Source organism: Archocentrus centrarchus, chromosome 15 (genome assembly GCF_007364275.1).
Source record: "Archocentrus centrarchus isolate MPI-CPG fArcCen1 chromosome 15, fArcCen1, whole genome shotgun sequence".
NCBI lineage: Eukaryota > Metazoa > Chordata > Actinopteri > Cichliformes > Cichlidae > Archocentrus > Archocentrus centrarchus.
The window spans coordinates 9633357-9650959 of NC_044360.1; the positions used below are offsets into that span (position 1 = coordinate 9633357).

The 17603-nt window shown below is 40.4% G+C and overlaps 1 protein-coding gene across 1 annotated transcript; it reads left to right on the plus strand.

Moving 5' to 3' along the window:
• The first annotated feature begins 302 nt into the window (after nt 1–302).
• On the plus strand, nt 303–2658 carry LOC115793578 (arylsulfatase I). The gene is made up of 3 exons (XM_030748625.1): nt 303–601; nt 1160–1492; nt 1584–2658. Exons 1-3 carry the CDS (start codon nt 303–305, stop codon nt 2656–2658), a joined length of 1707 nt encoding a protein of 568 aa, XP_030604485.1.
• The last annotated feature ends 14945 nt before the right edge of the window (nt 2659–17603 follow it).

The following is a 17603-nucleotide window of genomic DNA, read 5'->3' on the forward strand; positions in this document are numbered from 1 at the left end:
CTCTCCCCTTTACCAGCTTCTTGCCCCTCTTGGAGTCAGGAGTTTTTCTCCACCCACCACAGAAACTGGCACTCGTTCAGCTCCAGCTCACAAAACCAAGAATAAACCCCAGAAAAAAGACAGCAGCTAATACTTAATGGATAGATAAGACTTTTGGACAAGATCCTTGGGACCACAGATCTACCCATTTTTCTACAAATGCGATCTGACTGGAGATTTATTAACTGCAGACTCAGCAGAATAAGAAATACAGAAAAAAAAATCTGACTTCAGTAGATATTAGTTACAGGGTAATCCCAGAGATGAGGGGAAGAAACTCCTCTGTGTTTATCTTTGTGATTGTGACCTTGCTCTGTGGCCCTGGTTGCCTGTGTGGACACAAGCCTGAGGAAAGCGTGGACAGAGAGGAGGTAGAAAAGCTCAGGCCACCTCACCTTATCTTCATTATGGTGGACGACCAGGGCTATGGAGACATTGGCTACCACAGCTCAGACATCCACACTCCAGTGTTGGACCAGCTGGCAGCAGAGGGGGTTAAACTGGAAAATTATTATGTCCAGCCTATCTGCTCACCCTCTCGCAGTCAACTCATGACAGGGCGGTGAGTTTCCTCATTGCATCATTATTCAGACAGTGTAATTATTCGGTTACACCTTCTGTTTGCAACTGAAGTAATTAATCAGATCATCAACAGGCTTTTTGTCTTGTGGTAATAAAGTACCATCTGCGTGTATATCAAGAAGCAAAGATATTGTTTGCCTTCTAAAATCCACTTTACTGGAACTAAAGCACAGTTTGATTGATGATGTAGGCTATAAAAGAAGACATGATTCTTTTTGTTGACTTTGTATCTTTAGTGTGTACTGCAGTGCCACAGGGGTGCTGTGCTGAAGTATTATATTAAAGCAATATCATATATATTGCTATGTAAATAGAAATATATGTAGATATAACTGAAAAGACAACGCTATTGGCAACTGATTATGTATTTCTGCTGTCTGAGTATTACCTTTATGGAAAACTAATATTTTCAGTGCAATGGTGTGTAACAGTCTATGCAATGGTGCAATATTTGTTACGCAATACCTCCCAGTATTGTTTCATAATATATTTAGTATAATATGTCTTTTGTCACGCTCTGTCTACCCTATGTTGCCAGCTACCAAATTCACACTGGACTCCAACATTCAATCATCCGACCACGTCAACCGCTCTGCCTGCCCCCAGATATTCCCACCCTACCAGAGCGTCTTGCTGAAGCTGGATATGCCACACATATGGTGGGTAAATGGCACCTGGGCTTCTGCAGGCCGAGCTGTTTGCCCACAGGACGTGGCTTTCAGAGTTTCCTGGGCACACTGACTGGCAGTGGAGACCATTTTTCCTATCAGAGCTGTGATGGGGCAGAAGCTTGTGGATTTGACCTCCATGATGGAGACAGACCTGCCTGGGAGATGGCTGGGAACTACTCCACTCTCCTTTACATAGACAGGTAAGTGTCATGGCATAAATTTAAATTTTCTAAAAAATCCCACAGAAAGACAGAAGTTAAATACCTTTAAATCTTCCATTTGTCCAATCAGAGTCAAGCAGATCTTGAAGAACCACGACCCACATACACCAGTCTTCCTCTATCTCTCCCTTCAGGCGCCCCATACACCTTTGCAGGTACCAGACCATTTTCTGCACCATTATGATTCCCAGACCAATCGTCTCAGGCGCCACTATGCAGCCATGCTGAGCTGCCTGGACAGTGGGGTTGCACAAGTGGTCCAGGAACTAAAGACTCAAGGGCTCTATGAAAACTCTGTACTCATCTACTCCTCTGATAATGGTGGGCAGCCACTCTCAGGGGGGAGCAACTGGCCACTGAGAGGTGGCAAAGGGACCTACTGGGAAGGAGGCGTCCGTGCTGTGGGTTTTGTCCATAGTCCACTTTTAAAGAGGAAAGGTGTATTAAGCAGGGCACTGATTCATGTCTCTGACTGGTATCCTACTTTATTGGGGCTTGCTGGAGCCTTGCAGTCCCAACGTGTCCTTGATGGTCACGATGTTTGGAGGTGCATTAGTGAGGGCCTTCCCTGTCCTCGTACGGAAATCCTTTTCAACATTGACCCAGTTTCTAGGAAAGCTGGGGAGCCATATGACAAGGCATTGGTACACAATGGCTTTGGGATCTGGGACACAGCCGTGAGGGCAGCATTAAGGGCTGGTGACTGGAAGGTGTTGACAGGAAATGTGGGTGACGGGGACTGGATACCACCACAGGCTCTTCCCTGTGGTCCAGAACGGTGGAAGAAACTCGAGAAGAGACACAATGAACTGGGGAAGTCAGTGTGGCTTTTTAATGTCAGTGCAGACCCTTACGAGAGGTATGATCTGGCAGAAGCTCGTCCAGAAGTAGTAAAACATCTGCTGACCAGGCTGGCAGAGTACAACCAGACAGCTGTGATGGCCATGAATCCACCAGATGATCCAATGGCTGACCCGGAGCTCCACGGAGGGGTGTGGAGCCCCTGGCTGGGCCTTGAGGGGGATAACAGAAAAGAAAATGGCAGGAAAGAGAAGATGAGGAAGATTAAGCAATGCAAATTATGCAAGCTAAAAGCCCTCTTCAAGAAGATGGGATCACGTCTGCAGAGGAAGACCTTATTCTAAATCCCTTTAGCTTTAACTGGACCAAAGGGTTCAGTATGCCTTAAAGGAGCTCGGAAGTGTTGTCTACATTTTCATAGATACTTTCTAATGACCACAATCAGATGGAAATAAGAATTCCATCAAAAACAGAGGAGACACATGTATCATACAGCTGAGCTTATTGTCAGTTTTGGAAAACAAAAAAAAATTAGGAGAAATTTGAGGGAATAAGCAGTCTGTGACACTGTTTGATGACCTCACAGTGGCTTTGCCTAAAGCGTACTTAGTCCAGGAAAGAAGAATAGAGATAAATGCAAAATATAGACAAGCAAAAAGACACACAAATCAGATAGACAAGACAGAGCCACAATCAAATACTGAAGGTTGGCAGATAAGCAGGCACCCTGAAAGACAAAGCGGACAGGACAGCGCGGCTGGCTGAGCAAGCTGACTCACTTGCTGTCCTGCGGCCAAGCTGCAGCAGAGAGACTGTGGGTCATCGTAGGACTGCTCAGGGAGCAATGTGCATGTCACTGTGCATGTATGCCTGCATTCATGAACAGTTCGATTAATAGAGATAGAGATGGAGTGCGTGCATGTGGAAGTGAGGCCTGTGGTGACCTCTCAATGTCTCATCTCTTAATCATCTGAGAGGACCCTTTAAGGATGACACAGAGATACCCACAGGGCTTGTTTTTGTCAAATGTCACCTTGTTCTTTTGTTCTTAAGGGTTATACAGATTCACTTCTGCTTAGAGTATATCCCTTTGAAAGACCTCACCTCCATGCAATGTCCTGTCCCTGCAACAGACAGACCAACAAAAGCTTGATAGCTGTTTCTTTTCTGGACTTTTAAATGTTACTTAAATTCATCATTGGTTGACTGTATTAAATACAGGGAATTAAATTCCACTATTTAAATAAAATCTCGAATAAAGAAAAAAAATGATAATGAAGTACTCCTCTGCAGGAATACCTCAGATTAATTATTTAATTGAATCTTAGTTGTGCTTATCAGTATGCATGCAATTCAACATATATGTTTGATATTATACACGAGCATTTACTGGAACTGTAATTTAACTTTTAATGTAAATTCCTGTCTTTTTCTTAATGAGTGAACTGAATCATTCTGTCTCAGAAACGAAGCAGACCCAGAACAACGTGAAGCCACTGCATGTGGGGACTGGATGAAATTAAACTACTCTGATTTAATATGATACATGTAGGTAAAATAAAAAGACAAATTCTGCTTGGAGCCTTTTTTTTTTTTTTTTTAATTGCAATTGTGTTCAGTGTTAAATCTGGTATAGGCAACATGATCTGGGTGTCAGTGGACAAAAAAATCCACAATAATCATTTAGCATATTGCAATTCCAGTTCCTTGAGATGGAATTGCTGCCCTACACCTGCTCTGGCCTCTGTTTTTAGACTAGCATGTAATCTGTATTTACTTTTTTAAGCCCATATGAGGGCAAATGGGACAGGTTTGCCTTCAAGGTCTTCTTTTCAGTTTTCTTTTCAGTCACATTTTTGGCTAGGTTTAGGGAAGGATGATTTTTGGTAAAAATACAACCTTTCAAAAATGTCACGGTGGTCTTACAGAAACTTCCTGACAGAAACCACCGAAAATAAACTTCTCCAGTAAAAAGACGTGAAAAAGAAAGTGCACCCTCACTTTTAGGTGTAAGGTTTCATGTTTCAGGACATAATTTTTTTTTTTTTTTAATCATGTGGTCCTTAAAAGGTCTTAAAATTATTTAAATACAACCACAGAGCAGCATGTCATATTTCATTTTCTCATTATTTATTTAACAAAAACTAAGCTGAAATGCAGCACACCACACACTGGTGTGGAAAAACTAAGTACACTCTTACTGCATCCATAGGAATTAAGAGGGTAAGAAGCAGACAGGTGCTGCTAATCAAATGCATGTGATTAAATGATCATCAGCAAGTGTGACCACCTCTGCAAAAGCAGAAGCTTTGGCAGATTGCTGTTCTGGAGCGTTCAGGTGTGTGTAAACAAGATGTTAAGGAGGAACAAGATCAGCACTGATCTTAAGCAAAAGCAGTTAGTGCTGCCCATCAGTCTGCAAAGGGTTATAAGGCTATTTCCAAACAACAAAGATAATTCACAAACGGAAAACATTCAAAATAGTTGCTAAATTCCAAATTTACCCTTATGGTGTGTGTGTACTTAGTTTTTCACACACTGGTCCAGGATTTTGGCTTTGTTAATAAATAATGACACACTGTAATATGTTTTATACTGAAGAAGCACCAACCACTAAGATAGAAATGGATCAGACTTTGTGGCTCACTCCTCAAATTATGGGTAATAAAGAGAGTCTGGAATTTAAAAAAAAAAAAAAAATGTGTTGTAGCAGTGTTAAACATCTTAATTGCAGTTCTAAATAAGTGAAGTACTGTTTTAAGATTAAGAAATTACAACAAAAACATATATTTTTTGAAATATTATTCATCCATCAGCCATCTCCAACTCACTACATAGAAGGCAGCGGACCTGACTTGTGAGGTGGAGGATCATCCGGTATGGACTTAATTCCTCGAGACACTGGGCTGGGGGAGTCATAGTTTAGCCTCATGCTGTCTGATCCTGTGTGATGTATCTTCCCGCTGGGGTGGCTGCCACTGTGTAGTGATATATCTTGATAGGAGCAGATCCAGGATGGTACTGTTGGTCTCCAACTGCATGTACATCCATAAACAGCTCCAACACTGTTAGTGTGCAGCGACTCATTCTTTGACCTCAGCCTTTAGGTGTGCGTGCATGTGTGCGTGCATGCGTGTGTGTGTGTGTGTGTGCATGCATGCATGTAGAAGTGTTTCTGGGTGTGAGTGCTGTAGATTTCTCCCTAGTGGCCTAATAATGAATATTCAGCTGTCCTTCTCCTCTATCTCTTCCCCCCTCTGGTCAACTCTCACTCTTGCCTCCTCCTCCTCCTCCCTCATACTTTTATCCCTCAGCTCTTTGCTCATTCCCTCAGCAAACCACCCTCCTTGTCTTTCTTTTTCATTTTGTTCCTCATCCTACTCACTCTTTCGTGCTCATTTGGAAGATTGAGTTAGAGGTATTAGTCTTGTTTTGCTCAGAGCTCTGTGGCGTACAGTTAAATAGAAAGAGAGGAGGAGGGAAGACAGAGTTCCTTTGAGGCTACAGATGGCTGTCGTGTCTGCAGTGCTTGTAGATCAGATTTAAAAGCCTTGTTTAGTGAAAAAGCTTCACTGCATAACACATTGTCTAGTTAAAGTAAAACAAAGCAAAAGGATAAGCCTGTAGCTATTGTATCTGAAGCCTATATTACCTGTTTGACACATTCCAATTTCCCTTCTCTCTGGCTTACAGCCCCAGCAGTATTGTATTGAAAAGGATGATCAAGTAGTAGTGCTATACAGACAGCAGAGGTTATAGGATCAATTTATTTTCAGTTTTGTGGCATCTGTTGATATAAATATATCAGGAGACTCAAGTGGGTAGTTCACTGAGAAATAGCAAGGGTAAATTGAATTGTTTTTCAATCAGAAACATTTTAGTCATGAGAAGACTGTTATTTCCATCTGCAGTAATTCATATTCCACAGTATGGCTTTCTTCTGGGACTTCCCTCTGCTTCCATATGCATACATGGTAAGCTGGAGGTTGGGAGAGCAGCAGCAGCTGGACCCCAGATTGCATCCACTCAGCATTTGAGCCCTCCCCCCCTGCATGCCATCTTATTTATCTTATCTTATTTATATTTGCATCATCATTACTTCATGACCAAAGTCATAAACTGATGTTATAAAAGGTGTTTGTTGTCTGTGTAAAATATTTTAATGTTGCTTTTTATAAATTTTTATTTATTTATTTATTTGTACTTCTTGTAGCTGAGAATGGTTAAGATGCAAGGAGCAGAGGTAGTGGAGGTGGGTGGCTTTTAATTCCTGGGGGTCAGCCATGAGAGTGCAGTGGCATCTTCAAAAAAGTGTAATTTTTGTTGTGAGTTACCAGGAGAGGGGGGATAGCTCAGGCTGACTGGTTTGGAGACAAATTTAGAGTCAAGGTTTAGATGGTTTGGACATGTGCAGATGAGGGATAGTGGATATATTGGCATAGGATGTTGAAGATGGATGTAAAAGAGAAAAGGGGGAAAAGGGGAAGACCACAGAGAGAGAGGATTCATGGATGTTGTAAAGGAGGACATGCAGGGAGTTCATGTAGCAGAAGAGGAAGAAATAGGGTGAGATGGAGGTAGATGATCTGCTGTGGAGACCCCTAAATGGAGCAGCTGAAAGAAGAAGCTCACAATCTGCATGGTACATGAAGAAACCAGAGCCAGGAGCCGCTGGGCAGTTTTATGTAACCACTTGAACCACAAAAACTTTCAGGTATTGAAGCTGCATTAGCTTCAAAGTCCAATTGTCCAGTCTGGGGCAGAACCAGTGTTCAGGATCCTAGCTTATGTGTTAGCTGGTGAACTGGTGAACATTTCTTTTATTTTAGGTGCTTTAGAGATTTGCAGGACTGCCAATCAAAGACCATTTTCTATTTCTAAAGTAATTCAAGAAAAATTTCACAAACACCAGGAAAACGTCTGTTTTCTTCTGTGGTCTCCATTCTTATGTAAACCACTGGGACTCAGATAAATGGAGGCTTTCTGTTCTCAAAGAGTACCCATTTGCACAGAGTTCATCACTTGTGTATCACCCCACCAAGGAGTATTGAAGCCGAAGGCACTTCTTCTGTATGTGCACAAAGAAAAAAAAAACCCTCACAGCATCAAAACTGTGATGATGAGAGTTTTGATGAGGTACTGGTGAAGACAGTCGTTAGATGCCCACACATCTGATTCCCAGTATACCGTGATGGCCCGCAGAAATCAGGCACTGTCAGAGGATATAAATCATGGAGGAGGTGTCCCGCCAACACACACACATATGAACACACACGGCTGTTCAGTACGTGGGAGGAAGCTGTCATAGCCATTGTTGGATAATCATATGAATGTAAGGCTACCTTCAGATCTTCAGATTTTTCTTTATTTTCTCTTGTTGAAGTTGTGCAGTTAAACACAATAGGCTCATGATTCTGTCTTAAACAGAACTTGTTATTCTCTTGTGATGGACACTGTGTTCTAGATATGGTTAATGGTTCCACATAGAAAATAAATGCAGTCCTTTCTCTTCACTCAGTCAGAGAGAATGGTTTCAACGACTCAGTTGGGACACACTGAATAGAGTCTCTGGCACCATAACTTGCAGGTCATTAAGCACAGAAATGGCTCTGATGCGCTATTAAATGCTTACTTGGGACAATGTGACGATTTGGTAATTGACAAAAAAAGATAATAAATCTACTCTAATGGATTATCTATGACAAACTGATCCCAAGGAAACAGTAAAGGTTATGACTTGAAAAAAGGCTTACTGAATTGCAGCCAATGAGCTGTCTCCACTGCAAACAGGAAAGGTTGCCCCACCCCACCCCCAAGGCTTTTTGTCAACACACAAACACCTCAAAATCATGAACATCTTGCGATGTTACAGTGCGAGGGAGGAGAGATATGTGGAGCAGTCACAAGCCAAGCTGAAAACATTTTTGCTGAATGAGTCACTACCCTTTGGCCTGTGTGGCTCCGCAACTCTGCTGTTACAGTATCATGACTTTTAGAGCATGTGGAGCTGCAAAGGTGCAAATTTTACCCTGTGAAAGAGGGCAAAACTTCATCCTGTCATCCTAAGAACTGCAATGGTGTGGCATTTCAAAATGCCATATGTAATCAGAAATCCTGTATTAAAATAAACTCTACTTAAGCACAACAAAATAGCTTTTCTTTTAACCTTATCCATGCAGTAGCTGTTCTTGTCCATTTTTTTATCTGGTCGTCAGGGTCCCTCATAGTTTTGCTATAACTTTATAACTTACATGAATCCCAGTATACCTTTGCATAACTTGAACTGTATAGTAAGACACACAGCTGTCAGAAAGAGGGCACTTAATGTAGAATAATGTATCACTAATCATATATGTAAGCAGTAAAAAAATACAACATTTCCCTCTGAAGCATAATAGATTGAACTGGATATAGTCAGGTAAAGTACACTTACCTTAAAATTGTACTTAAGGACAATACTTGAATAAATGATATTAGTTAAATTCCACCACTGTAATTAATGTAAACCACTTCTGATAACTGTAAAGCATTGCTCATGTATCAATGATATACACCCACTGCTGGAGAGTTTATTTTTCTGATGTTAAATAATTTAGTGTCATATGATGAGAAGAGGTGCAGGCAATCCAAACAGGATGTCAGGACAGTAAATTATGGGACGCAATTATCTCTCCAAAATGGAGAAGTGGATGTAAGGGATTGAAAAATAAATCTCTAAGGCTGTGAAATGGCAAAAATAACCGTTGTGCAGTCTAACGCATACCCATGCAGAAGCTTTGTCCTAAATTCTGCTTTTAACGCTTGCTCATTTTTATGTTTGTTGACATTGTCAGAAGGGTGCTAAATCTGCCGTGTGTCCTTCACTGAGGTCAGAGTGCTTCAGGAGGAAACTTAATAGAGATGTTTTCTGATGTGATGCCATGCAGCTGGATTGTATCCTCTGTTAGAGTCATTAATTGGAAACATGATTTTTAAAAAGTTGAGTGCTGTGGTTAAATTTTGGTTTGGTTTAGCAGCTGAAACAATTTGCCAGCTGTAACAGAAAGATGGTTTCAATTTATGAGTTCAGTTCAGCATTCAGTTAAAGGCTATTTTTTCAAATTGAGTTCTTTCCCAAACTGTTACACAGAAATCTCTGTTTCAATGGCACTTACAATCACTAGCCACTTCATTAGGTACAACTGTTTAACTGCTTGTTAGTACAAATATCTAATTGGCCAAACATATGGATGTATTGAGGCTTTTTAAAAAATTATTATTTGGTTATTTTTGTACAGAAACATTGTCACACATGGAAATCCAATGCTGTGTACTCAAAGCTACTAGCCACAGGCTAATTTGCAGCCCCTGTCCCTGGTTAGGCTTTTGAATCCAAGCAAGCAAACATGCTAATAATATAGATAAAAATGTTATATACATTTATAAGTTAGCAAACAAGTTGAAAGCACATTAAAACACATGCATACATAAAACTTGTCCAATCTACATCCAGATAAGCTGTTCAGTGTTCACACTGTTGTCGTTCTTTCAGCCAGTGCTTCAGTTTTGCATAGAAAAGTCTCATGTCTGATAGCAACTTTAAATCCAGTGGTAAACTGTTCCACAACTGTGAACCTTGACTGAGAATGAGAAGTTATCAAAACTCACCAAATGGTATTTTTGAAGAATTTGGCAGTGATGCTACTTCATTGATTTCTGATCAAATACATTTAGAGTTTGTTTGTACAATGACATTAAAGGTTTCATAACATAATAAGATGATAAAACAGTATGACAGATGTGATAAAATCATACCATGCATATACATTCAGGCTGTTTTGATGGATATGCAGGGTCTTATCATCCGAAAACAGTTTACATTTGTCTTGATAGTCTTAGACATTTTTCTAATATGAGAATCAAACTTGAGTTTTTGATCTAACATAATCCCCAGATATTTAAATTCACATACTTCTTCAGTTTCCTTTTGATCGGTGTGGACTTTAAGCTTCTTTGGTGTGTTTTTCTTTAAAGAGAAAGACATTGAAACTGTTTTAGTATATTTTAGAGTGAGAAAATTCTCCTGCAGCCACTGTGAAATACTGACCAACTGCCTAGTTAACAGCTCTGCAGCCTGTTGAGGAGTTTCTGCTGTTACATAAATGATTGTGTCATCTGCATATAACTGGCAGCTAGCATCTTTGCAGATTTCAGGTAGATTGTTTATACTGTATATAAGCAGAAGAGCAAGGGACCCAATATTGATCCTTGTGGCACACCTAAACTATTTTTTGAAGGAGTGATTTCACACAGTTTATTTTCACACATTGCTGCCTAGATTTAAGATATGATTTAAACCAATTTGTTGAGAAAATTTTAGTTGTTTCAATTTCTTCATATTATTAGTATTTCATGGTTTACAGTATCAAACATTTTTAAAGTCTAGAAACACTGCTCCTACTGTCATGGTCCTGCGCCTTTTGCCCAGTGTTCTGGGTTTTTGAAGTTTGGTTGTTATTTAATTTCTTCAGTTTGCTTCTTATTTTAAAGGACTTCTGTAGTTAGTTTATTGGCTTTCATGATCACTGGTTCATTTCACGTTATATTGCTTCTTATATTCCTTAGTGCATTTGTTTCTTCCTAGTTTATTCTTGGTATGCTTACTGTTTCATGTATCCTGGCTTTAGAGTTCAGTTCTCCCTGTGTTTTCCCTTAGTGTTCCTCCCTTTTGTGTAGAGTCTCTTGTGTCTGTTTTCCTCAGTGTGTCATTTCTGTTTCCATGTCTTCTCACTTCCTGTCTTAAGCAGTTTACACAGTTCATCAAAATGCAGCATTATGCGAAGGTGAATTATATAAAACCATTATATTAAATTTCATGGTAGCTGATAGTACAACTTTTAAAATAAGACATTCTAAACCAAAAGAATCCAATTCAATTATAGAACATTTAAAAATGTCTCTGACGTAAATCAGGACTCCCCCTCTTTTTCCACACTGTCTGGTTTTCCTGTAACATATGTAACCAGGGACATCAATCATGTTGGAATATTACTATTTAGCCAAATATATAGCATGTAGACATGGTCGTGATGACCTCTAGAAGTTCACATTCAGCATCAGAATGGGAAAGAAAGGTGATCTAAGTGACTCTGAACATGGCATTTTTGCTGTTGCAAAATGTTTGTTGTTGATCTTGGCATTTCAGAAACTGAGTGAACTGAATGTGCAACATGCTGTATCTACTTTAACCTTGAAGCAAATACACCTGTAGCAGCAGAAGACCACACTCCTGCTACAACTCAGCAACAGTTTGCACAGGCTCATCAAAATTGGACAATAGAAGTGGAAAAATGGAAAAATGTTGCCTGGTCTCATGAGTCTCAATTCCTATGCAAGTTGCTTACCGTGTGTATCCATGTGTATCTTCTGATGGCAGCAAGGTAATGTGCCATCTCACAAAGCTCAAACAATTTCAAACAGATTTTCTGAATATGTCAATGAGCTCACTGTACTCAGATGGTCTCCACAGTCAGCAGACTTCAATCTAATAGAGCTCCTTTGAGATGTGATGGAACAGGAGATTCACATTATGAATGTGCAGCCAACAAACATGCAGCAACTGCATGATGCTATCATGTCAACATGCACCAAAATTTCTGTGGAAAAATTAAGGTAAGACTGAAGGCAAAAGAGGATCCAACACGATATGAGTAAGGCCTACTTAAACTTTCTGGTTTTCTCCCTATCTCTATTCGGAAGGTTTTTACAGAGTGGTTTGTTCACACATCTGTCTGATTTAACAAATATTTTATTCCCAAAATGTTTATGAAGTCTGCAACAAACTGCTAACCAAGGTGTTATCAGGTCTGTTGCTGCTAACACCTTGGCTGCCTCTTATCCTATGACAGCTGAGTAGGCTGCAGCCTGACTAACACTGAATTAGAAAAGGGGGGGAAATGGATGTTTACGAAGTGATTAAAAAAAAAATCTGTAAAACCTTTGACTCTGATGTAAAAACAAAATAAAACAAGAATTTTGAACCTTGTTGTACCCAGTGTTCAAAAGTACACACATTTGTACATATTTAGTTAAGTGATGTCTCATTAGCTTATTTAAATGCTCAACCCATCACAGCTAGTTAAAGTAATCGGGAGAAGCTATTTACAAGGAACTGCCTGAAAAATAATGGGAAATTTAATAATGTACTGCTCTAAGGATTATTCCAAAACACACAGAAATTACTCACATTACTGATTATCCACACTCACTAAAAACTGTTAACATAATGAGTTTAAATACTGGAAGTCAGTGTTTTTAATGTGATGTAGCACCGGTAAAACGGCTGCATGACCTCAGACACCTGTCCCCCTTGGATGGGTGTTCTGTTAACTGTAATTTCCCCATTGTGGGACTAATAAAGGTATTCGTATACCTCGTATGTAAAATCTTCTACAGTCAAAACCCTGCTATTCTAAGAAAACAAATATAACTAAGATGTTTCTTCCTTAGTAGGTCTAGCACGAGTGATTGCAAGGTGGTAACAGATAACTCTAAGAGGTTGATTCGCAAAAGAAATATTTTGTAATAGTTATAGTTAAAATAGTTAAAATTATATATACTTTTGGAATTTTGTGTTATTTCTGATGTATTACTAGACAGTTTTCTATTCTATTCCTCTAACAATTATCGTACTGAAATGAAGCACTCAGCCTAGAGGGAAGATACTTTTAGTTGAATTTCTCAGAAGTTGTAGAGCCAGGGTGCAAAGGATTTGAAAGCTTCATTTTAAGGGGTCACGAGCATGATAGTTTGGGACCTGATGCTCTATACTCACTGTAACCGCCCACCATTCAACCTGCCACAGGACTGCCTGTCCAAGACTCATCTGACAGCACATCACAGAGAAACACAGCAATTAATAGGATGGTACCTCTGCACCCTCACTAATTAGGCTTTCATATCAGAGCGGCTCCCTGTAATTATGGCAGAAACTGGCCGCGCTGCTCCTGTGCTCACTGCAAACACTCATTAATTGCCGGCAGTGCACTCTAAACTCTGTGCCAGATATTCACTCACAGTTCAGAAGCTGAAAGAATGCATAGTACACATACTGAACATGAGATATACATACTCGTGTGATTTAAATACATAAAATAACTAAAAATTAAAAAAAAAAAAAATTAAACCTTTTTTCTGTTTTCATTTATTTGAAGGTATTTTGCTTTGGCACTTGATCTGAAGATGTTACAGTTCAAATGGTATTTTGAAGATTGTTTTTGACATGCTGGCACACGATGCCTGAATAGCAACATTAAATATTTGGCAAAGAAAATAGGATGAACAGGCTTCTAATTTTAGTAGATAGGTAATAAATAAAAGGAGAACAGCTGTAGAGGAAAATTGACATCAGGTGATCATTAACAGGATGACTAGAGGGTAGGGTAGGCAATGGCAAAGTTCTGAGTCAGATGCATGAACAGAACCACAAAAGCAAACATATGGTTTTTGCAAGCATGTTAAGTCCCTTTGGTGATGTGGAAAAAATTTCAAATGTTTTTGGTACTACAGTTCACCTTTTGAATTGCAGCAGCTTAGCTGGCAGAAACCAGCTGCAACAGTAGATTCCATTCACAAGAACATAAAAACTACAACTTCTAAACCAAACTCACACCCCACAATAACCTTTTTCTGCACTGTAACTAGGCTCTTTCTTTTATTAAAGTGCGGCCTGTTCCCATTACTTTACTTCTATTTGGCAATTTGGCAAAGTTGCTGGAGCCTATTCCAGCTTCCATAGGGTGGGAGACCATACAAGACCATACAAAAACAGCGCAGATACAACAATAAATACAAAAAAAAAACAAAAAAAACAAAATCTATAATAAATAACTACAAAAGATATTCCTAATTTTCCCCAGTCTAACCAAGTAATTAGAAGACAGGACTGAAGACAGGACTAAAGACAAGTGTTAGTACATGATGGTGAATAGATGGTACAATGGTTCATGAAGTAGTGACATGTACATTAGCAGCGTAAAATTGGGAATGCAGATAAAGTGCCTAGAAAGTAAATAAGGTGCAAAAATACAGATAATTAAAAGAAAACTTGTGCAGTTCTAGCAGGTGTGCAAAAAATGCAAGTAACATAGTCAAATACAGTCAGTACAGAAAAAAAAAATATTGTTACAGTGCTGAATTGAGGAGTCTGATTGCTTGAGGGATAAAACTGTTACACAGTCTGGTTGTGTTAGTCTGGATGCTATGGTATCGTCTCCCAGACGGGAGCAAAGTAAAAAGTCCATGTGATGGATGGGTTGGGTCGTCCACAATGCTGAGAGCTTTTCGGATGCAGCGGGTGTTAAAAATGTCCTTGAGAGATGGGAGAGCGACCCATCTCTGTCCAGGGCACAGCCTGGACAGGTCGCAAATCTGTTGCAGGGTTAACACAGAGAGACAAAAAAGCCTTTTGCACTCACATTCACACCTATAGGCAATTTAGAATAGCCAATTAAACTGACTAACTAACCCCACTAACTGCATGTCTTTGGACTGTGGGAGGAAGCTGGAGTACCCAGAGAGATGGGGAGGCTGTATAAACTGTACACAGAAAGCCCCCACACAGGTCCTTCTTGAGGGATAAAACTGTTACACAGTCTGGTTGTGTTAGTCTGGATGGTATCATCTCCCAGACGGGAGCAACATTGCATTGAGGCAACAGTGCTATCCACTACATCACTGTGCTGCCCCTATTCTATCTAATATTCACACGTGGATACATCTTGGGCTTTGCGTATCTTGCCAAAGGATACGTTAACATCCAGACTGGAGTAGCCAGAGACTGAACCACCAATGTTCCGACTGCTGTACCTCCCGGGCCACAGCCACTCCTGATACTTTATATATTATGCACTAAGTTGCTAAATAGTATTGTTTAGAGTAGCTTTTAAAAGCTCAGCAGAGACTGAGATTTCCATCTCCCGATGAAGATCATGTGCTATAACACAAAGAAGTTTCCCTGTGTTTTGTCTCGTCTCTGTCTGGTATTCGTTCTTTCCCCTTTGTTTTTGTGATTTGCAGACATGTCTAGTTTCATTATGTTCTATTTAGTTCCTTTCTGTTCTGTATGATCCTGTTTTCATGTTAATGATTGTCGGTGTGGGTGTTTGTGTGCTCATATGCTTCTGTGTACCTGCTTCCCCCTGTGGTGTAAGTTTACGTTTATCTTACGGTTGGTCATTTCCTGTCTTATTTTGGTGATTCTTGTCACGTGTGCATTATGTTTTGTTTTGCTTCCCTTCTCTTTCATTAGTCTAATTCTGCTCACCTGCTGTCTCCCCTTTTCCTAATTACCTTGTGCGTATTTAAGTCCTCACTTCTCTTTAGTTTGTTGTTGTGTCCTCCCCGTGGCACTTTTGCCTCTTCCCTCCTGGCAGTGAGTGTGTTTTTTGGTATTCAATATTTTCGAGGAGTAACTTCAGCCTTGACTGTTTCGAGTCCTAGTCTAGCCTGAGTTTATTTATGTTTGTATGTTTTGAGCAGCACCTGCAGCAATAAAGCTGTTTCAAGTTTAAGTCTCGCCTCTTGCGTCCAGCATTTGGGTCCACATTCGCTCACCCACACAGCCGGAACATGATACTACCTCTCCCCAGCCACCTCCTCCAGCTTATCCAGGGGAACACAGAGTTGTTACCAGGCGAGCCAAGAGACATCTCTCCAGTGTGGGACCTCACCCAAAAGGCACCCAGGAGCCATCCTAGTCAAATGCCCAAACAATCTCATCTGGCTCCTTTCAATATGGAGAAGAAGTGGCTCTACTCTGAGCCCCTCTTGGATGACTGCACTTTTTTCCCCATCTCTGAGGGAGAGGTCAGCCACCCTTCAGAGGAAGCAAATGTCCGCTGCTTGTATCTGCAGTCACTACCCAAAAGCTTGTGACCACAGGTGAGGGTAGGGAAATCGATCAACCGGTAACTCGACAGCTTCGCTTTTACGCTCAGCTCCCTCTTCACCACAACGGACCAGTGCAGCCTTCTGCCACTTGGCTACGCCTAGAAATTAAGAACAGAATCAGTGACAAAGGCCCTGGTGGAATCCAACACCCACTGGAGTCCAACTTATTGCTGGCAATACAGACCAAGCTCTTGTTGCAGTTGTACGGGGACTGAATGACCTATAAACAGCACACGCACTTATGGACATCCTTGTGTTCAAATATGGTGTTTGTTATGGACAAACTGTGACGATAGAAAGATACCCACCCCAGCCCTCTGCCTCTCTCCAAGGGCAACTCCAGATTGGAACAGAGTCCAGCCCCTCTCCAGGAGACTGTTTCCAAAGCCCAGGCTGTGCATTGAGGTGAGCCTGATTATATTTAGCCAGAACCTCCTAACCTCATGGGTTAAGGCCCGGCCACCAGGTGCTCTCCCCCCAGGCACTCTCCCTAGGCTTGGTTGCAGGCTTGGGCCTTGCTAATCTATAGATAAGGGTCGTTGGAATTGCTCTTTGTCTCGACCCTCACCCAGGAACAATTTGCCTTGGAAGACCTACTGGGGCCAACAGCACCCAGACAACATAGCCCCTGGGTTCACTGGGATACACAAACCCCTCCACCACAATAGGGTGGCGATTTACGGAGGGGTCTACATCAAATTGAAATGTTATTAAGTTTGTGAGCTTATCATATCACTTCACAGCAGTGTTGAGCAGCTGTAATGATACACATACACATTTAAATGTGCCAGGAGAATATATTAATACCCTTCATGAGATATTTATGAAAGCAGTTAAACCTTTACAGCATAGCAGGCCATTACATAACTCGAATAATTCTCCATCTATTATACAATTCTGCAGATTACAGTTAAAATCCTTAAAACTGCATGTGAGTTGTTATGAGTTAATTTCCCGATTTCTTACTCTCTTTTATATTTATCTTAGGTATAAACAAATTATAGTGTTAAGTGTTGTGATAAAGATGTGAATGAAGTAAAGTTTATAATATACTAAAATTAGGGACAGTATCTTCATCACCTCCTGCTTATTTCCCCTGTATTCAAAAAATGAATAAATGCAGAACTACTAAGCATTATGATGTTAATGATATTCTTGAATGAGCTTTGTCAGCAATAATAAAGCACACAGTTGTAAGGGTAACAGGATCATTGATGTATTTAAAGCTCTAGCTGCAGCCTAACATCAATCTCTGACACCCTTAATTGCTTCTCAGATACTTCAGAGACTGAAAGTCTTCAATTTTAAAATAGCTTCAGGAAAAACCGCAAATCTTTCTGCTTTAAGATGAATGTATCGC

Bases quoted from the DNA above. Each gene is read 5' to 3' on its own strand.
- LOC115793578 (XM_030748625.1), top strand. From the start codon at position 303: ATGAGGGGAAGAAACTCCTCTGTGTTTATCTTTGTGATTGTGACCTTG. The intron at 602-1,159 runs GTGAGTTTCCTC...CTATGTTGCCAG, and splicing joins AGTCAACTCATGACAGGGCG to CTACCAAATTCACACTGGAC. The intron at 1,493-1,583 runs GTAAGTGTCATG...TTGTCCAATCAG, and splicing joins ACTCTCCTTTACATAGACAG to AGTCAAGCAGATCTTGAAGA.